General features: G+C 34.0%; 1 protein-coding gene across 1 annotated transcript in view; it reads left to right on the plus strand.

Moving 5' to 3' along the window:
- CSMD3 (CUB and Sushi multiple domains 3) overlaps positions 1 to 22,977 on the plus strand; it is a 1,584,452-nt gene that overhangs the window by 1,463,357 nt on the left and 98,118 nt on the right. Inside the window, 3 exon segments of the mRNA XM_043974157.1 lie at positions 5,832 to 6,017; positions 8,127 to 8,321; positions 10,493 to 10,666. Of these exon segments, the coding sequence (XP_043830092.1) occupies positions 5,832 to 6,017; positions 8,127 to 8,321; positions 10,493 to 10,666 (555 nt within the window).

Genomic DNA, 22,977 nt, shown 5'->3' on the forward strand with positions numbered 1-22,977 from the left:
GAACCAAAAAATGGCCAACCACCTTTTGGCTAAAGAATACCAATGATAAGGGTTTCCTATAAAGTGAATTTCACTTTTGCACAAATCTAATTTTTTTTTCATTATATTAACCCGACATTTGCTGCTGAATTTTCTACCTATTGCTCCTAGATCTGTCCTTTGGGGCAATACAGAGAACTAGTTTAAACCCTTGTAACAATTGGAATGTGCCACCAGGAGGAGAAGGCCTCTGAGGGCAAGGCCATGCAGCTTTTCTTTGGCATCAGGAAGTGACATTTGCTTGTGGGAGGAAGAGGGGGTGAGGCTGGCTCTCTCGCTCTCTTTCCTGGGAACTCTGGTGGAGAAGGGAGCTAGGAATGCTCTCTCCCTTTAATAGATAGATGAATCTAGGCCTTTCCCTCTCTGCTTACCAAATTCTTATTCTCCTTAATAAATGCTTAAAAATCTAACTCTTGATAAGCTTATAATTTATTGGCGACCACTCATTAGATATTTTAGACAGACTAGCTAGAATTTTAGCCCCTTACACCCTCTTCCACATGATAGCCCATCATATTTTGAATAAACAAACTTCTTTTCCAGAATAAATATACCCATTTCCTTTTACATAATCCTCATATGATAAGATCTTGAAGCTCTGCACCAGTGTAAGGACATACTAAGAAGGGAAGTATTGATCACCAAAAACTGTGGAAGCAAGCTTCCCTGGGTAGGTAGTACTGTGGAGAGCTCATTCAAACTGAATAGGCCCTGAATAAACACTCTGAAAGAATTAGCCATCTGGGTTTAGGAGGAATTGTAGCCAAGAGAATTATGTAAGAACTTGAGCTCTTTGATGAGTGTTAAAGAGATATCTATGTGAGATATTTTCCCAGATCTTTGAGGTTATAGTTCTGCTAATCTGGCATTAGTTTCATTTTGAAGTGATTTATTGTATATAACTTCCATGAGTTGCAATTCAATTTCAATAACTAGACAGCCTAGTCCCTAACCACAGACAACTCATAGTTACAGTCCCCTGATGTGGATTTCTATGGTGTATATCTTTCCCCCTACTTGGGTATAAATTTCTGAATTTGTTAAACTCAGATACATCTCTGATTAAATCAAGAAATCAAAAGACTTCCTTTTATGTCCACTATCCAACTGTAATCCAGTCCAACATAACAGAAGTTTATATTAATAGTTAGATTTAGTACACCTTTAAGTCCAATATCAGTACCTCAGAGAATCATAGACTTTCAGAGATGAAAAGGAATTTGGAGGTCATTTAGTTTAGCCCATTCCTGAACAAGAATACCTTCTACAGCAAGTAGTCATCCGGTTTTCAGTCAAGGATTTCTGTGGAGAAAGGACTCATTATATCCTCTGAAGCCTATTTCACTTTTAGATAACTATAATCATTCAGAAGTTTTTCCTTGCATATGCCTCACTGCAACTTCCATCCACTGTCCCTGATTCTTCCTTTTGGATACAAGCAGAACAAATCTTTTCTATGATATTGTTTCAAATTATTTAATACAATTTTCATATTACCCCTAAATCTTATCTTATCAGACTAAATCTGTCCATTTCCTTCAATGAATTCTCTTATGACCTGAATTCAAATCCTTTAATTATCACTGTTGTCTGGATGTTTTCCAGTTTACCAGTGTACTACTCAAATATGGATTCCATAATTGGACAAAATATTTTATATGTGGTCTAACCAGGTCAAAATAGAGTTTCTGTGTGTGTGTGTGTGTGTGTGTGTGTGTGTGTATAGAAAGAAATAGAGAAAGATCCATCTATCTGTCTCTCTTTCTATCATCTATCTATCTATCTATCTATCTATCTATCTATCTATCTATCTATCTATCTATCTATCTATCTATCATCTACCTAACTATGGATATGGCTATATACACATACATATATGTATATATATATATATATATATATATATATACACACACACACACACATACATATATATATATATATGGAAAACTCCATATATATGTGTGTGTTTCATATTGAACTGAAATTTTACCTAGGTACATGTGTCTCATCTATTATTTATAAAGATGATAGTTTTTTAAAAAATCAACAGGCATATCACATTTCATATTTTATTAGTACAACTAGTTTTCGCCTCTGTGTTAGGCCTTGATCATACCCAATAAAATTTAGTATTTTTTTACCTAATTTATTTTGTCTTTTTTTTTAGGAAGTAGAAGGGAATCTAATCGCTATATGAGGTTATTCCTAGATTTGCAGAAGAAATTTTTTGTCTTTTTGACATTATCAGGATTATTTGCCCATTATTATTTGGAGAAAAAATTGTTTTGATCAATTTTATTGGGATAGAAATTGATTGTGTGTTGGAAAAACTACTGGATTTGGAAACAGGACCTCTTAGTTCAAATTTCATCTTTGTTACCTTGGGGCAAATCACTGCCTTACTGGGCTTCATTGCTCTCCACTATAAATTAGTGATAATATTTGGAATGCCTGTTTGTCACGCTATTATAAGGAAAACTCATTGCAAAACTTATAATATTATTTACTTGTGAGGAAAATCTTTTCAAAATGTCCACTTCTCCCCAACTTTTCTTTATATAATTTTTTGAAAATGATTTTTGTCAAAACTTACCCAGGTTTTCCAACTAGAAGATTACAGATGTTTAAAGAAGTTCAATATTAATAAAATATCTAGATCACTGCATATCATAGTCTTTATAATGATTTATTTTGAATTTTTTTCCTTGACAGTTACTCTCACTTAGATCAGAATATTCCATTGCCTTTAAAGTGCACATTGCTTGGGAGGGATGGTTCTGTTTGGTTTTTTTCCTGGCATGTCCTGGGAATAAATTTTTGTCATATGTCTTGAAGATAGGTGCTTCTGCTTTTGTTTTAAGATATATTAGTTTCTCAAGATGAATGAGTTTCCAAAATAATTTCATTGGTAATGAATTGAAAGATAAATTCTGAACTGAAAGCTCTGAATTGAAAAAAAACCTAGGATTTAAAAATAAGTATCAAGCTAACAATTCTCCGCCCCTCTCCCTCTTGCTCTCCCTTTCCCTCTTCTCCCCCCAACCCCCATCATGGTTTGGATTTTTCCAGAGACCCACATAAAAAATGTGATATTGTTTCAACAGAATTCAGGAAGCCTTTTACCTTTGCAATACTATTTTAGGGTTTAGTAGATTGCTAGGATAATTATATGCTTAATTATTCAAAATTGGATAAATAAATTGTTAAATCAATTTCATTGCTTTTCCACAGTCTGCAAGGTCCAAAATCATGAATGGATGAAACTCTTTAGTAACAGGAATCCTGCTATTCAGCTTTCAGTGTTATGTTGATTTCATTAATGCCTTCCCTCCTTCCTAAATAAACCCTTTTGCTTTTTAGAGCAATGAATCTCGAACAGACAAATGTTTAAGTTTTATTAGAAATATTAAAGTGACACTATTCAACTTATAGTAGGAAACAAAACAGAATGTATAATTTTCTACTCCTACTCATCTTTTAATATTGATTCCTTACATAATAACAAATATATAGCTAGTGCTAGTGAGAGATGTATTCTGTATGCCTTTGCCTTCAATTTATTTCTGATCAAGTCTAAGAAAAGCATTATGAAAAAATTAATAATTTGACTATATATCAATTGACAATAGCATCAGTATGTAATTAAATGCTATAAGATTATATCATTCAATTCAACAAAACAGGTGTTTATTAAAGTGAAAAGAAGGGGAAGGCAATAATCATTTATACAGCAACTTCTCTCTGTGACAGGCACTGTGCTAAGTGCTTTTGACAAATATTAACTCATTTGATCTTCACAACAACCCTGTGTGGAAGATGCTATTGTAATCTTCATTTTACAATTGAGGAAACTGAAGCTATCAGAATTTAAGTGACTTGCCCCAGGGTCACACAGCTAAGTATCTGAGGTCAGGTCTTCCTGACTCCAGGCCCAGAGCTTTATCCACGCTGTCACCAGCTGCTTCAATGCTAGATATGTACCAGGCACTGGCATATGAGTAGTGAGTTTCTGATCTAAAAGCATTTTCTATATAACAAAATAAAGTTTCAACCTATAATGTACATTGAGTATCTGTTATTCACATGCCTACACTAAGGCATGAGCTATGGAATAAGGATAGAGATTGGACCTGTGATTTATTTAGCATAGGGAATTCCTCACGAGGAAACTCTACGAATGCTAGTAAGCAACTTGTCTGTAACTTACAGTTTTAGAGAATTAGTAGAGCAGTGAGAGATTAAGTGATTTGTCTAGGGTCACAGATGCAGGACTTGAACTCAAGTCTTCTTGACTATTAGACCACCTTTTTGTCTTTCTGTGAACTATACCAAAGTTTTATTTTAGAGGTTTCTCCAAGACAAAATTCTGGAGTAGGGACACTGATCCAAAAATAGAAACTGGCCTTCTTGGGTTTAGTTCCAGATTGAGTCAGGTCCGTGTGATGTCAGAGTACTCAGTGGAATGAGAAGAACTGAGCAACAGGGCATATCCAGGATATGTGTGAGCACTTTTGCAACTTCACACATCTTTGAGGTTTGGCTAAATTTGTATTATAAGACAATGTAATTGGCCTAGAATTAAGTGAGCTAGGACAACTTTTCTTGACCTCCATTTGGATTGTTTGTATATTACAGGGATTTATTCAATTCTCAGAATACTAAAGTTGTTCCTGGGAGAGATCTGTAATTATTTAAAATAGTTTAATCTAACCATCAATGTGGAAAAGACTAAGTGGAGGAAGAATTCCTTTTGACCAGTTTATGACATACATTTGGATTGACAACCTATGCATGTTGTGGAGATTATAAATATATTGATGATAAAGAAATATACACACATACATACATACACATATCTGTGACAGGGTCTTTAGTATATTACAAGCTCCTTCAATTACCCTTATATATTTGCAGAAATAAAAGCATACCTTTATAATATCTACATTGTTCTATATTGCCATATGGTAGCAAGTCATGGGATACATAATTTAAAATTAATATCATGCAGATAGCAATGGAGGGGCACATTGTACATGTGAGGTTACAAAACAAAAGATGTCACTGAGGACATACATGATTAAAAGAGAAAATGGACTTGCCTTGTAGTAGAAGTGAAAAAGAACAGGCAAAGATCTGTAGTGCTCCACAGGTATCCTCATGCTAACAAAAGAAATTGAGTAAAGTCTCCAACATCATATGTAGACACCCTTTAACTAATTTCTGGGACATAGGCAGGAGTATCACAGTGCAGCAAGAATGGGTTGATTGTTATCTGTATAATTAGAGGGGAATATCTTTCTCTTACCTCCAAACAATAGCCCATGAACTGTAATTTCATCATGTTGATAGAAACTCAAATTGGTTGCCACCCTACCCTCATTCCAAAAATCCACACACATGCAATCTTTGTTCCTCTTCCCTTTCCCTCAAAAACAAATCTATGCCATTTTTTTCTATATTCCCATTTAAGAAAATTCAATTTTTTTTTGTATATTCCAGTAAGTACAAAAGTACTGTCTCTCTACACCAGCTATTTAGGAACTAAATGGAAAACTATATTAAAAAAACAAGAGATAAAGCAGCAGGGATCTAGAAATGGGATCTGGATAAATAAAAGTTTACATAATGTACCTTCGAAAAACACTTATATTTGGAAATTAAGGAAATCCTTTTCTTCATTTTAGCATTTTTTCAAAGGACTTGATAAAATGCCAGATACATATATATATATAAACCAATAGACTCTTTCACAACAGATTTAGTAGCATTTTGGTTTATGTTATTTTCAGCAATTTCTTGTGGGATTCCTAAAGCACCAACAAATGGTGGAATACTTACAACAGATTACTTGGTGGGAACCCGTGTTACCTATTTTTGCAATGATGGCTATAGACTCTCATCTAAAGAACTCACCACTGCAGTATGTCAGTCTGATGGAACATGGAGCAATCATAATAAAACACCTCGCTGTGTGGGTAAGTAATAGAATTTTCATAATTTGCGTCTTTATGTTTCAAAAAGATGTCAACTTTCAAATCCCATCTATTACTGAGATTACTGTTCAGATGAATTAGTGGGGATTATTCACAGCTGATTCTGCTAATATGGGCATCAAAGTACTGAAGAAATGAGGAGGATCTTCATTAAAAACAAAACAAAACAAAACAAAACATATTTTAAAGTTTCCAGACAAACAAAAACATATTATTAAATGAAAAGAACTCAACCATAATATCTTCGTTATTTTTATGTTTCAGTCAACAATCCATTTACAACTACATGCTGGGTGTACAAATGTGTATGAGGTCTGAATGATAATTAGAGTGGGAAGAAACTCTGATATAGCCCCTGAGAGCCAGTGCCTGAGTATCTTCAACAGTTCCTTAGGAATCAGTCATCCAGTCCCTGCTGGAACAATTATAGTAACAAGGAAACCACAGTGTCATAAGGCAGTGAATTCTGTTTTGGAATAGCTCCATTTTGGGCAGTATACTCAGCTAAAATCTACTTCCCTCTTAGAATTAGAGAATCACATTCATGTATTATTCCTAGTTGTGCCCTCTGGAGACCCACATAATCTAAAGAATTGTTCCTCTACATGAGACTTTCAGAGAAATAAATATTTGTGCTGTTTTTTCTCTTCTCCACATTAAATAGCTCTACTCTTTCAACTCTTCTTGTGTTGCAATTTTGAATATAAATACTAATATAGAGTTGATTGCCCCAACTACTACTCATTCCTCGAGCAGAAATAAAATGAGGATAGATAAAAAATATTTTGTTTGAAGTACAAAGTAAAGTTAATTAGATAACCTGAGACTTTGTCACCTTCTTCTACATGTGCTTTGTTTGCCAATCTCCCTCTGAAGATGCAGGACTTAGCATTGAATACAGTATTCCAAACTGAATGAAATTATCATTTGAAAAATAACATTGTCTTCCAACACATCCAACTCAATGTTCAGGGGCTAATTATATCACTAGTGGATTCTGGGTCCTTTACTTCCTTCTTGCATCTGACTGAAATATACATTTTTTTCCCCTTTTTTTGAAATTGGACACAGAAAAGGAAATGAGACTTGTATACATCACCATATTTCACTTATTCGTTCCTATGTAATTTATAATAAAATTTCAAAAGTACTTTCCTCACAATAACTCTCTGAAGATCATGTGTTAAAAATGATTGATTCATTAAAAAATAATTCTATCTTGTTTTCACGCTTCAAATAGGTATCTATTCTTATTACCATTTACATTAAGATAAATATTGCAATAGACTAAACCTATAACCAACCTTTTCAAGAAAGAAGATATACCCTCAAGTGTAAGTCCTTTTACATACAGGATACTTCTCACAAACCTAATGAAGTTGTTTTCAACACTATTTTAAAGAGAAGAGTTTCCCATACTTCTAGATGGTAATTCATATGCTATTTTAAATGTAGTATTATACCTACTTGAAAAATAATTATATGGTAATTGGAATGATTCAACCTATGACATGATTTAAGGAGACTAAAAGTAAAGACTATAATAAAAATATGACACTGATCATTCTATCCCTATTTCAAATTGAAATATGATCACAGAGGAGGGTAAATATCATAGTGAAGGGTCTTACATGCATGCCATATGAGTATTCACTGAAGAAAATGAAGATGTTCAGCTTATGGAATAGACCATTTACAAGAGATGTGAGAGTTGTCTTCAATTATTGAAGAGAAATTAAATTGGTTCTACTTGGCTCCACAAGACAAGAGGTAGTAGATACAATGGATAGAAGTTGCAAAGAAATAAATTTAAGCTTCATGTCAGGCACAACTTCCTAACAATCACCTCCATACAAAAGTTCAGTGCACTCCATCAGAGTTGGTAGATTCCCCTTAACCAGTATCTTTCAAGCAAAAGTTGAACCATCAGGTATAGGACTAGAGGGTTGTTATTCAGGTACAGTTTGGTCTAAGTGGCCTCTGAGGCCTTTTCCAACTCTAACATTCATTGGTCAAACACAAAATAGATGTTCAATGAATATTTCACTAATAAAAAATTTAATTAAGACAATGTGTTCTTTATTCATACAGTTGTTACTTGCCCAAGCATTAATTCCTTCTCACTGGAACATGGAAGGTGGCGGATTGTGAATGGCTCCCATTATGAGTATAAAACTAAAGTCGTTTTTAGCTGTGACCCTGGTTATCATGGTTTAGGCCCAGCATCTATTGAATGCCTTGCTAATGGGACTTGGAGCTGGAGAAATGAAAGACCATACTGTCAAAGTGAGTATTTGCTTCTCTGGTGTTTTTCCCCCATACTACATGATTTTCATATGAAAAATAGCTTATCTTTTTTTTTTTTCCCAAAACACACAAGTGAAATATCAACTAGTACTATCAGGTATAGGTACTAGACCAGTGATAACCATGATGATAATTACAATGGTGATGAAATGTATTTTTTATTAATCTTTTGTTGTTGTTATTTGGACCTGTAACTATATTAGCATGGAGATTTCCTGATGTCATTGCTTCCACTGATGTATATCAGTATGTTATCTCTAACTTATCTTCTCAGACAGTTCCCATGGGCACTGAGAAGTTAAATGACTTACCTATGGACACTCAGCCAATATGTGCTGGAGGAAGAACTTGAACATAAATCCCCCTGACCGTGATGCCAGGTCTCTATGCACCATAACATGATATCTGTGCTGATAATTATGATGTTAATGATGATGATGGTAATAAAAACAAAAACAATAAAACCTTGAGTTAAAAGAATTCTACTTCCTTTTACAAAAAAACCTTTATTTTATTTCCATGATACTGCTATGGATTAACTGAAGTAGTTATCATCATGCCTATTTTTACAAATAAGACAACTGAGGCATTTAGTGGTTAAGTATTTTGCTCAAGTTCTCAAAACTGGTTAATGACAATATGAGAATGGGCTATAGGTTATATGATACACAAGCCAGTATTCTATGCACTAGAACATTCAAGTGGCTGAAATTATGACAGAATTTAACTTCAAAATTATGTAGGCCATGAATTCATTGTCCAGTATTTCAGTTCTAATATTCCAGAGATTACTGAAAATAGATGAGGATCCTACTTCATCATATCTAGCATGTAACAGTAAACTGAAGGGAATCTATAATAACAAATATAACCAATTCTCTAATACCTTATGACAAAAGAAAACCAGTTTCTTGCTCTGGCAAGTAAATAAATCATTCCTTAAAAGATTAAAATATTAAAAAACTGAAAGACAACTTTTGAAACCTACTATAATATTATATTATCCACAAAGTTTAATGACTCTCAAAAACAATTTTCCTTAAAAGTACAAAATAGACAAAATCATAACAAAAACATAGATTTCCAATGAAGTCCTGAATAATAGCAATTATTTAGGAACTAGAAGAAGTAATGCTAAAGAATATATGAAGCTGCTTACTGAAATGCTTAAAATAGACTTTGATGGAAAGACAGAAAATAGCATTTGAAATAACCTGAGCCATTTTTGCTTTTCAACCAATTGTACTATTGAGCTGTCATGTTATAACATAGTTTATTTAAGCTTGAGTTTTCTGTGTAGGTGAATATATACATTATTTAGAATGACATCAGTACTGCTTTATATGGGAACTCCAAAGTAATTCAATAAAAAGCTTTATATTTTAGGTCAAAAGATCCAAAAGTCTTCTCTAAAAAATCCTGAGAATCCTCTGTGGTAAATAGAGCATAGACATCTTCATTCTACAATTTAGAAAACTAATGAACCTAGAGGCTATGTAGGTTTGTGATGGTTGCACAAATTAGCTGTGTGCCATGTGTAAGAAAATGCATAATGAAAGTTTTTTGTTGATGACTAAATCTTAATATTCTAAAGTTTCTGATTTAATTCTCATATTTTGTTCAGCAGCTTGTGATTCTTTTTTGTGCTCTGTGTTCTAATAATATGCATGACTTGTACATTAAATAAGTGACTATAATATATGTAATATAAATCATATAAAATATGGAACCATATTAAAATATATTATTAAATCATATTCACTATCTCCCAAATCTGAAATATTTCTCTAGAACACTATCACCCCAGATTTTCTCCTAATTGTGCTCTCTTCTTTGTTGAAGTAGGCTTTATTCACCAAGTGCATTTTAATTTAAAAAGAATTAAGGTCAGGGCACTTCAACATATTAGCCCCTTGATTTTTCCTGACATGAAAAATAGTATACAGCTCCCCCAAGGAAGGTTTTTCAAGAAGTAAGTTGTCAACATGATTTGTTCCGTTTTCTTCTGTAAATCTAAAAAATAATTTCAGCCATGTATTACAATCTCTGGCTTAAATGAGTAAGTAATACACTGAGTTGATAATATTGTTTTTATAAAACTATGCATAGAATATTAATTTCTAAAATTATTCAACTTTTTAATTTTTAAGTTATTTCTTGTGGAGAACTTCCTACACCTCCAAATGGAAATAAGATTGGGACTCAAATTTCATATGGATCAACAGCTATCTTTACGTGTGATTCAGGGTATATGCTTGTTGGCTCTACTGTAAGAGAATGCCTTTCTTCTGGACTTTGGAGTGGAACTGAAACCAGATGTTTAGGTACATACTTTAATTAATTTACGTAATTCATATATAGTTATTTCTTACAAAACTGGGAAGAAAGAAAAATGAGAAAAGGGTTTTTCAAAATTTCTCTCAAAAATACCAATGAAGTTACATGATACAGTATAACAGCATCATAAAAATTATTTGGGTAAAATATTTTATAAAATCTCCCATAGTAACTTGGGACAAGATGGACAAGATGAAGAGGTGTGGGATAGATTATCATACAGTTAGCTAGATTTAGAGGTGTCTTCATGGTTATATGTAAAGAATACTCATTAAGGGGGCAGCTAGGTGGCACAGTAGATAAAGCACCAGCCCTGGATTCAGGAGGACCTGAGTTCAAATCCAGGCTCAGACAGTTGATACTTACTGGTTGTGTGACCCTGGACAAGTCATTTAACCATCATTACCTCCCCCCCCCCCACAAAGAATACTCATTAGTAGGTTGATGTTAATTTGGAGTCTAGTGATCCCTTTGACATTTAATAAGGGGAAAAGGAGGGAGATAATTTAAATTTATATCTAATTACATATAGATGTAACATTTTATATAGTGCCTACTATGTTCCAGGAACAATACTAAGTGCTATACAAATATTATCTCATTTGATTCTCACAAAAACCCTGTAAGGTAAGTGTTATTATTTCCATTTTATGGTTGCTGAAAACTTTGGCAAACAGAAATTAAAATGCCCAGAGTCACAAAGCTAGTAAATGTCAGAGGATGGATTTGAATTTCCTGACTCCAGGCTCAGTATTCTAGCCACTGTGCCACCTAGCTGCCTCAGTTTATTTGAAAGAAGGAAAAACATGCCTGTCAAACCTAAAATACATAGCTGATACCTTGCAAAAGTTAGATTCCAAAAAGATTATGAAATGTGAGTTGAAACTATTCAAATGAAATGTAATGGGGATAAATATAAAACCCTGCACTTCGTTCAGAATATCAGCTTCACAAATAAATGAAGAGACACGCAAGACAACATTCATGTGAAAAATGCTGATGGTTTCATGTACTGCTTTATATAAATAAACAATGTGGTATAGCAGTGAGGGGAAAAAGCTTACCCCATCCTAGAATGCTTTAAAAAAGGTATCATGTAATACTAACCACCTCCTCATGTTCTGCTCCTCTCTAGTTTATCTTCCACAGAAACAAAAGTGATTTTTTGCTGAAGTACACATATAACCACATTACTCCTTTTGTTTAATAAACAAAAGTTTATCAAATATATGAACTACTTGGATTTTAAATAACTTCACAAACTGGTCCCAAACTCCCTTTTTTGTTACATATTACTTGGTCCTTCTATCTAGAGTTCACCCCAACTTACTTTCTTGTCATGCTTTACATGTGTCACTCATTGTCTTATTTCTATATTTTTTTGATTATCTTACTCCTAGTCTTGCAATCTACTCTATCACCATCTCTTAGAATTCCTTGTTTTCTTCATAAGTTGACTGAAGTAATCTGCTTTACATGTTACCTTTCTTTATGTGTACCCTCTAGCTCTTTCTTACTCAAAAAAGGAAATTAAACTGTATTTATTTTAGTATAAGTTGTATATAAACTTCTTCATGTGCATATCAGTTCTTTCCCCTGATAGGATGTAATCTTGAAAGCAAGGACTGTTTCATCTTTGTCTTTTATCAAAACTTTAGGAGCTTGAGGTGACAGAATTGTACCAGAACACAACAGTAGAGAATGAAGTAGGGGAGGTGTTGAGACCATAGGAAGTGTCATGTCATGACTGTCAATTGGTTGGTATATTTGAATTGTCTATCAACAAAACTAACAAAGTCCTTGGAAAAACAGTGGCAAATAATAGCAGTATCTACATCTGGAATGGAAGATAAACTAGACAGCCCTAGGAGAGGCAGCCTCTAAGCCCCAACTCTTGGAGCCAAGAAGAGAACTATAATATGAGAATTTCATAAGGACTTTAGAAATGGAGCCATGAGATACTTTCCTTTCAATTAGGAGCTATGAGATATCTTTCTGACAGATGTGTTCTCTAAGCTTGAACACACTTTTCATATAGACATTCATGTGAGAGTTTGGCTCTAATTTTGTGGAACTCAGATTGTAGTTGAAGTTTTTATTATTTTTATTACGTATTTTTAGCATGTTTCCCCTCATAAAAGATAAATAATAAATCTGGCAGGCAATCAATGATGAATGTTCTCATTGTGGCTCATGATGACAGTGTTAGAAAACCACTCCTATCTTCCCTGGGTTAGCCCTAGAACCTTAAGAAGAAAAGTATCCAAACAACCTTCAGGGAATCAGCCCTTCAGTGCAAGTAAGAGTTGGGAAAAGTAGCCCATTAGGGATGCTATATTCATTAGCAAAGGCATTAAGTTGGAGAATCTTCAGAGTATGAGACCAAGGTGTTGAGGGGCCTTGAGATTAGTTAGAGATGTATTTAACACATAGTATAATAAATACATGTAAAGGTGCTAAAAGAAGTAAGAATGAGGTATATTTAGTCTGGAAAAGAGAAGTTATAGAATATGGTTATCTTTTAGTATTTGAATAGCTATCCAGTGGAAGATGAATTAGGCTTACTTTGGGCTCCAGAAGTCAGAAATAGAATCAATGAGTTGAAAATATCAAGAGATAGATTGTAGCTTAATCTGTCAAAAAGTAGAATGATCCATGTCAGGATAAAGTAGATACTCTCTTACCAGAAGTCCTCAAGCATAGACTGAATAAACAATTTCCTTTGTTGTTATAGAGGGAATTTTTATTGAAGTATGGCTTGATGTGAATCTTTGATTCTATGATTTGGATTAAAAAGATTTAGACTTGAGTCCTTACCCAATATACGTCAGTGAGAAAGTCCCTAAAGTTTCCTGAGTTTTAGATTTCTCTAATAAGGATAATACTTCCATTATCTATCTCAATGGGATCTTGTGAGGGAGGGACTTTGTATAGTATGAAACATAATCCATATTAGCTACTATTATTGTTATTATAAAGGAAGGAAGTAAAAGGTGCCCCAAAAGTCTTAAAACAGCTATTTCAAATTACACTAAGACTTTGGGATACACTATATAGCAAATAACACACAATAGAAAAAGCTATTAAAGTTGTATTTAATCGACTAAGCTTTTAGAAAAAAAAATTATATTAACCTCAGTTTCTTAATCTATAAAATGAGGGATGGGACTAGGTGATTGCTTACTTACTTACTTTCTAACTCTAAATTCTATCATCTTAGAGTACCATTTTCATTTGGGCATGGCAAATAGAACCCTAGGAAATTTTTATTGAAAGTTAGACCAATGTATAAACATATGATTGAACTAACATTAATCATATTTAGCTCATATAAACTTTGAATCAATAGACTATTGACTAAATATTCAATAAATACATTATTGTTCCAGCACTTTAACTTTATTTCATGTTATGTTTTTTTGTTTTGTTACTCTGAATCGTATAACTCTAGAATATGATTTGGATTTATTTGTTTTTAGATTTTGAAGTAAAAATAGAAAAGTCGTATTAGTGGTATGAAAGTAAGTGAATGATGAATGAGAGTTACATATGTCAATATCTTTCTCTTAAGAAACTTTTTGACTTATTGATATTTCCAGAGTTTTAATCTCCTACTATTCTAATTAATTACTTCTACTCTTGAATGATCTATAGTTTCTTTGGTATGATTACTCCTTTCACCAACACAGACTACAACCTCTCTGTACATTAGTAGGTGTCATCAAGTTGCTAGAGTAAAAACAAAATCAGTATCTTACTATGATTATGATACGTCTCTTCAAACATAGATAAGCCAGTACTAGAATAGGAGATATATAATCCATCACAGATCTCTTACTGAACACATTTCTTACTAATTGCTTTCTAGATTTGTAGCTTATTCACCAGCATGACAGCAAGCAGTATGGTTAAATTATGTACTACAGAGGAGGCATGAGAGTAGAACTATAAAAGAAAATGTATTTATATTTAAGTATATTTAGAGACAAACCTTTAGAATCTTATTTGTGAAACAGAATTTTAGTAGAGTTTTTTGTTTTCTTTTAACTTTAGGTTCTTTTAAAATATATTATAAAGACTCCTCACTAGTAAAGTGGTGACATTATTTATGTACTTATACTCTTTTATTAAAAGATTGCCTTCATCTTTTTTTCAAATATACTTCAATAATTCTCTTAATATTAAAATGCTGTCATGATTTATGGTTCATTTTTTTCCATGAAAAGGGTTTAAGGAAATGCCAATACATGTAGAATTAGATACTAATGATATTTCCTGCAATAATTTCTAACTTGTCTGGATAGGAAAGAGTTTTCATCATTCTCTTAAGAAACCCAATAAAATACTATAAAGAAAACAGAGTACTGTTAAATGTTCCCAAATTATCTCTAAAGATTGGCTAATTGGGTTTATACTTGGTAAAAAAAATAATTAATGACAAAATGCCTATACTTCAGTATTTTAAAACACATTTTTGCCTACAGGAAGATAGGAAATGCCTAATAATAAGCTTGAAAATATTGACATATTATACAATCTTTATTCCAAAGTCAAAAAAGGATAGCCAGAAGCTTTTAGTTTAAATCCCAATTTCTCTGAAGCAGATTTGCTAATAGGCATACTTTAGAATTCAGTATTAGGCAAAGTATGAAAAGACTTATAGGAAGTTGTCAAAAATAGTGAATAGTAATGTAGAAGAGATAGAATGTAAAACTTCTTCAGTGCGCATTACTGAATCAAGAGGTCTAATATTATCTGACAAGTGAAGTATACACTTAGTTGGTTTACTTGTATGGGTCTTATCAGTTGAACAATGGCTATGACTGACCCATACCAATCAGTCAACCAATCAGGATGTCTGTGACTTAAATAGGGCTTCAAGAACAGTAATCATATGTGAAGGAAACTTGGTTCAGGCTCAACCCTTCTGAGTCTTTCTTTACCCTGGGTTCAAGTACTAGACGTATTCAAATGTTGAAAAAAAGACCAGAGGCCCCCATCCTACATATATATTCACAAAAATTCAATTTTCCAACACTGAAAAAATATACACAAAAATATACAGCACGAATCTGCTAGCATATTTATAAATTAAGAATGAGTTAATACCTTAAAAGAATTTAAATGATTAAGCTATTTTTACATTTCAAATTCCAAATTATATAAACATGATCGATGTGACATATATAAATAGATGTATATATGTATATAAATATACATACATATGTAGACATGTATAAATACAAATGTGTATTTATACACATTCAGAGAGAGGAAGATTTAAAATTTTTGTAGATTACCCAAATGTAGTGAATTTTTAAAAAATAATGTTATTTTTCTGTAAATTACAAAAACTTATAAATCGGGGCAGCTAGGTGGCATGGCGGATAGAGCACCAGCCCTGGAGTTCTGAGTCCAAATCCGGCCTCAGACATTTGACACTTACTAGCTGTGTGACTCTGGGCAAGTCACTTAAGCCCAATTGCCTCACACACACATACACAAAAACCAAAAACTTATAAGTAAGGGGAATAAGTAACCATCTTTTTTACCTATTTTCAGAGGCCTTTCTGGAACCAGAAATATCTTCCATTTTTTTCAGCCCATGGGAGTGGGGAAGCAAGGAAAATAAGGTTTTTATTCAGGAGTGATATCATATTAAGGAATGAAAATAAACATTCTTTAGTCAAACTGTACATTCCTTTTCATGTTTTTCCTAGGTTACAATCTGATAGTCAAAATGACTTTATACTATTTTCACAAAGGGAAAATTCCTCTTTTCAAGGGAAAATCTATAACAAATAATAGATAGCAATTTAGACTAATCAAAAAGGAAAACATGGTGAATAACTTGTATATATCTAAAAGAATTACAGATATCATGTTTTTCTTCATAATTACCCTAGTGGTAAAAAAAAAATGTATTCTTTGAGTTAGAATGTATTTTCTGTCATCAAATGCTAGCTTACTCAATCTATTATCACTTTAGCTAGAGTACTCATAAATTTGGAAAAGAATACAGCTAGAGTAAACAACAGGTTTGGACAGAAAACAGAAAAATCAGTAAATTTTTGTAAAGGAACAAAATAGGCAAAAAAAACCCCTATTGAGATAAATTGAAATGTATAAATTGTGAAATGAATTATGTCAGTCACCAAGTATTTATCAAGCACTTAAAATTATATGCAAGGGAGGCAAAGAAATTTTTTAAAAAATCAGCTTTTGTCCTTAAGGAGGTTACACTCTTATGGGGTAGACAATCAGCAAAAAAAACTATGAATATATAAGATATACATAATGTAAATGGAAGTTAATGCAGAGGCAAGGTTCTACCAGGTAGGAAGTGGGGAGGAAACAAGAGGATTGCAAAATTTAGAATTGTAGAAAGCTTAGACTTGAAGGAATCTAAGGAGGCAAATCCATTCAGTTTGTAAAATCATACATTTATTGTGTCATAAAGTTGGAAGAGATCCCTGTTGTAGTCATCAAGAATTTACCTGTACAATAAAATAATCATCCAGCCTTGCTTGAAAACTTCTAGTCACGAACAATCTGTAACTTCCTCCAGAAACATCCTGTTTTATCTTTTGAATCTCTCTAAATTCGACACTTTTAAATTGAACATCAACAACTGCAAAGAGTATATCTAAGGGGCAGCTAGGTGGCACAGTAGAAAGAGCACCAGCCCTGAATTCAGGAGTACCTGAGTTCAAATCCGACCTCAATTAACACTTACTAGCTGTGTGACCCTGGGCAAGTCACTTAACCCCAATTGCCTCACAAAAAAAAAAAAGAGTATATCTAAATCTATAGAGAAATGCAGTAACAAATAACAGACAAGCTTTGGACTCAACGAAATGTGTAGCTAGGACTTGATGCAATAAATGCATAAATAGCCATATGTTATAGGAGAGAATAAAATCAAAGGGGTATTATAAGATTTGCAACACACTCTAATTTACTTTAAAAAAAAACAAAACAAAAGGAAAACTGGGTATCAGAGTAAGAAGAACATTGACTAGCTGAAGAATATTCAGAAGAGGGTGGCCAGAATGGCAAAGCATTTTGAGTCTAGCCTATATAAGGATCAGTTCACTGTGTTATCAAGCCCAGAGTATACAAATAAAAGCCAAAAGAAAGACAATTCATGACTTCAAGAAGCTTATATTCTTATCAGGAAAGAAAATACACAAAAGGGAGTTGTATAAAGGGTGGGGATGAATAACGAAGGTACCCAGCTCTGAAGCATGATTTTGAAGTATAAAGGAAATCAGGGATGTTAGAGAAATAAACGCAGGCCAGCCTGGGCCCTTCCACAAAAGGGAGGCTCCTGGAGAATCTCACTAATTGGAGAAGTAGGGGAAGGAGGCAAGAACTGTGGAGACATATTCCATGTGATTAGGGCTACAGGGGTAGTAGGTTGTAATGGTAAGTTCTTGACAAATGATTATTTGACTGACCATAAAGGAGTTCAACTTCCAGAAATGTTCCAGAGTTCAAATCTTGTTTTTATTTATTTTCAAGGCATTCCATTCTTAAAGCTATAGTCTAATTTGTAAAAGTTCCATTTTAGATGTTTGAATCTGAGATGCCTATAATATATACAATTAAAGATACATAAAATATATTTGGTAATTCAGGATATGGGATTCAGGAGGGAGACTGTCAATAGCACTGGATATATCAAATATGGGAATCATATACACAGAATGGGTAACTGAATCCATGGGAACTTATGACTTCACCAAATGGGATAATAGAGAGAAAAAAAAGATCAGAGCACCCAGGACAGAGCTTCAAAGAACACATATGGTTAATGGAAATGATATGGATGAATAACTAATCCATCAATAAACATATATTAAGCACCTGTTGGTGTCAGGCACCATACTAAGTTCTGGGGGCTTAAAAAAAGTGGCAAAAGACAGTTCTTGCCATTTAGAAACTTCAAATCCAATGTGGGCAACAACATGCAAACAGATACATATTTAGGTATAGATACACACACACACACACACACATATATATATATATACACATAGATATCATACTGTATGCAGAATAAATAGGATATAATTAACAGAGGAAAGGCATTCGCATAAAAAAAGGTTGGGGGGCAGCTAGGTGTCCCAATGGATAAAGCACCGGCCTTGGATTCGGGAGGACCTGAGTTCAAATCCAGCCTCAGACACTTGATACTTGCTAGCTGTGTGACCCTGGGCAAGTCACTTAACCTTCATTGCCCCACCAAAAAAAAAGTTGGGAAAGGCTTCCTATAAAAGATGGGATTTTAGTTGGTGCTTAAAAGAAGTCAGGGAAATTAATAGGTAGAGATGAAGAGGGAGAGAATTTCCTACATGGGGATAGCCAGATAAAATGCCCAGAGGGTGTGAGATAAAATATCTTGTTCCTAGAACAGCCAGGAGACCAATGTCACTGGAACAAAAAGTATATGGTAGATAGTAAGGTATAAGAAAACTTAAAAGGTAAGAGGGGACTAGTTATAAAGAGCTTTGAATGTCAAAAAGCATTTTGTATTGGATCCTAGAAGTGATAAGGAGGTAACTGGAGTTTATTGATTATGGGGGAAAGGAGGGTTGACATAGTCAGAGCTGTGCTTTAGGAAAATCACTTTAGTATCTGAATGGGGAATGGATTGAAGTGGAGAGAGAGAGCTGAGATAGGTACATTCACCAGCAGTAGTCCAGGTTGGATAATGAGAGCCTGCATTGAAGTGGTGACGGTGTCAGAGGAGAGATGCAGGCATAAATGAAAAATAGTGCAGAGCTGAAATCAACAGGCCTTGAATTTTGAGGGGTCAGATGGGAAGGAAGGATAGTGAGGACTTGAGGATACCTCCCAGGTTGTGAGCCTAAGGGATAAGAAAGATAGTATTGCCTTCTACAGTAATAGAGAAGTTAGGGGGAGTGAAGGTTTAGGGGGAAATATAATTATTTCCATTTTTGACATGTTTGGTTTAAGATGTCTACTGTACATCAAGTTTAAGGTAGCTGAAAAGCAGTTGGAGATACAATATTGGAGATTAGCAAAGAGATTAGACCTGGATTGGGAGATCTGAGAATCCTCTTTGTAGACACTGTGGGTTTTTTTGTTTTGTTTTGTTTTGGGGGGCAATGAGGGTTAAGTTACTTGCCCAGGGTCACACAGCTAGTAAGTGTTAAGTGTCTGAGGCTGGATTTGAACTCAAATCCTCCTAAATCCAGGGCCAGTGCTCTATCCACTGTACCACCTAGCTGCCCCCTGTGGAGATGGTTTTAATCCATGGTTAATGTTGAAGTTACCAAGTGAAGTAGTGTAGAGGAAAAATAGAAGAAGCCCTAGGACAGAACTCTGAAGTTCTGGTTATGGTTAGAGGCAATGTTTTGGATGAGGATTCTGCAAGAGACTAAGAAGAAGAGGTCAAATAGGTTGAGGGAGAACCAGCGGAGAGTGGTATCAGGGAGAAGAGGATGATCAACAGCATCAAAGGCTGCAAAGATGGCAAAGAGAATGAGGATTGAGAAAAGCCATGTGATTTGGCAACTAAGAGATCATTGGTACCTTTAAAGAGGGCATTTTGGGGCAGAATAATAAATTCAGCAGCTGAATTGTACAGAGTTAAGAAGTAAAAGTGGATATACCTTTTCGAAGAGCTTACCTACATTTGGCAGAAGAAATATAGGAAGGTAGAGGAGACCAAGGACAATAACAGTGATGGAAAGATCAAATGAGGGTTGTTTTTTTTTTCAGTCTGGGGAATTCATGGGCATATTTATAGACAGTAGAAAGGGAGAAATGAAAAACAAGTGTTAGAGTTAGTATGACAGAGAAGATAAATCTGTTGGAGAAATTGGAGTGAAATGGGATGCGTTAAACAGGCAGTCTCCAAAAAGGAGACTGAAAAAGAGCAGTCAGGCAGAAAGGAGAATCAGTAGAAAGCAATGTGATGAACAGACAGAAAGGAAAGAGAATCTAGGAGGAATAATCTACTAGTGTCAAAGGCTGTAGAGATATTAAGAAGAATGAAGATTGAGATAAGGCTGTTAAATTTGTCAATTAAGAGATCTCTGATAACTTTTGAAAGTAATTTCATTTGAATAGGGAAAGACTCAGTAGACAGTGAAAGATTCAAGATAAGGAAGAGAATGGTAAGGGGGTAATATTATGGAAAAGGCTTGAAGTATGAGATTGAAGTGAGTGTAGAAGAAAGATCTTCATCAGATGAGTAAAAGAGGAAATATTTGAGGAACATGTCTGAATGATTTGAAATAAAGAGGAGGGGAAGGAAGGAAATGGCTGTAATTTTTTTTTTTTTTGGATGAAGCATTAGGGCCTGAGGAGAAATAAGAAGGCTTGGAATAGCTGCTATGCAGAATAGGATAACAAAACCATTAGGGAACAACATAATGATTGCCTTGTTGCAGTGAGACCCAGGTAAGATTAGAAAATTTAAATTTTAGCAGACCTAATTCACATGATTTTTGTGATTTTTCCCCTGCACCAATCAACACCATGGGAATAGAAGTGAAGGAAGTCAGAAGTAATCCAAAGATGGAATTTGGCAAGGTGTAACCCAGAGTGCGTTGTAAAAGCTTTCCTGTAACATGTACTTATTTATTAATAAGATTTATATCAATCAATGCATGCAATCTAACTTTATTGACTTATTCAACAATACAAACATCGATTCATCTAGAAATAAACACCAACCTGATTTCTAAAGGTTCTGGTAACCAAGTATTGTGCCAGTGCTCCTGGTAAGATTCTCTCAGGCCAGCTAAAGGCTGCGTGTCTCCCTCTGAGGCAGAATTCTTGCAAGTCTACATCAGTTGACAGTGTACTCCAGTAAACACTAGATACTTGAATTTCGAAGTGCAGGGAATGTAGGAGTTCATTCTCATGACTCAGAAGCAGACTGATGGCTGAGGCCACTAACAGTTTTTATTGTTCTGGCTAAGCATTTACAAGTTACATTTAAGTTCTGATTGGTGATCAGTTACCTAAGTTTATGATGAAAGGAAATTTTCAATCAAAGCTAATGTCATTAGCAAATGTTTATCAGTTGTTTACCAGATTTAGGACACACACATCACCAATAGTTGTTTATCAGATTTTGGGGACATTACAGATCAATGCCAAACTATAGCATTATTGAAAAAACAAACATAAAAATAAAAAATAAAAACAAACCTTACATAACAATTGCATGGTCACAGAATGGAAGCTTACAGTGCAATTGCTTAACTAACATAATCATTCCTAATATGCAAGGTTTATCAACAAGAGGAATAGGAGCAAGGGGTTTTAATAGTGATTCACCAATGATTTCATATAGGGAAGAGAAGAGTCCAGTACAGGGAAGATGGTCTGAGAAAGAACAGTTTTAGAAGAATTAAAGGTCATGTTGACAATAAAGAATGGAGATAACTTATCATAATGCTTAGGCAAAAGTGGAAAGATTAAAAATAATAATCATAAAATAGAAATTCAGAATTCTTGAAACAGGAAGTCAGAGCAAGATCAAAATTATGATAATATCTTCAGAGCTGAAGTGGAGTGGAGGAATTTGTCATATGAATTGAGTAAAATGAAGAGCTAAAGAGTGGGAAAATTAATGTGTTTGAAGAAGCCTCAAGAAACATGCTAAAGTCCCCTAGTGTGAAGACAGAAGTTGGAGGGTGGAACTCATTAAAGAAGGAAGGAGGATGCTCTGTTGGTCTGCATATGAAAGCTACTAACCACTAAGGTCTGGCGTAGGTGATAAATTTTGCTTGCCCTTTCAATGGTGGTTTTTGGAATACCTGCTCAACAATTAACATATTTCATTTCATCTTAAACTTTTTCCTTTCACACTTTTCTTATGTTTTGGTATTCACTGAGACCTGGCTCTCTCCTGATGACAGTGCTTACTTCTTGTTCCCTTAATCACCAGTTGAGGTCAGGGAGTCAGAATTCTTCTTGTTTCTCATTGACACTTCCAGAGCATCTTTTTCATCCTCAAAGAAAAATTTATTTCTCTTTCTACAGAAAGCAGGCAATAATACAAAAGATCTGTAAGTACATGTTATTTTTTATGTTGTTTATACATTCTGTTTATTTTCTGAACCTGTGCATTTATGCCTGCTTTCTGTAGAAAGAGAAATAAATTTTACTTTTTGTCAATTTTTGCTCTTCATTTCTACTCCATATTTTTAACTTTTTCCTATAGCATGATAAATACTGTTCTGATTATTTATTTATTTTCAAAATATAATTTAGAATATAGTAAAGTTCTCTGTAAGTCATCCAGTGTTCTAAC

Source organism: Dromiciops gliroides, chromosome 1 (genome assembly GCF_019393635.1).
Source record: "Dromiciops gliroides isolate mDroGli1 chromosome 1, mDroGli1.pri, whole genome shotgun sequence".
NCBI classification, from domain to species: Eukaryota; Metazoa; Chordata; class Mammalia; order Microbiotheria; family Microbiotheriidae; genus Dromiciops; species Dromiciops gliroides.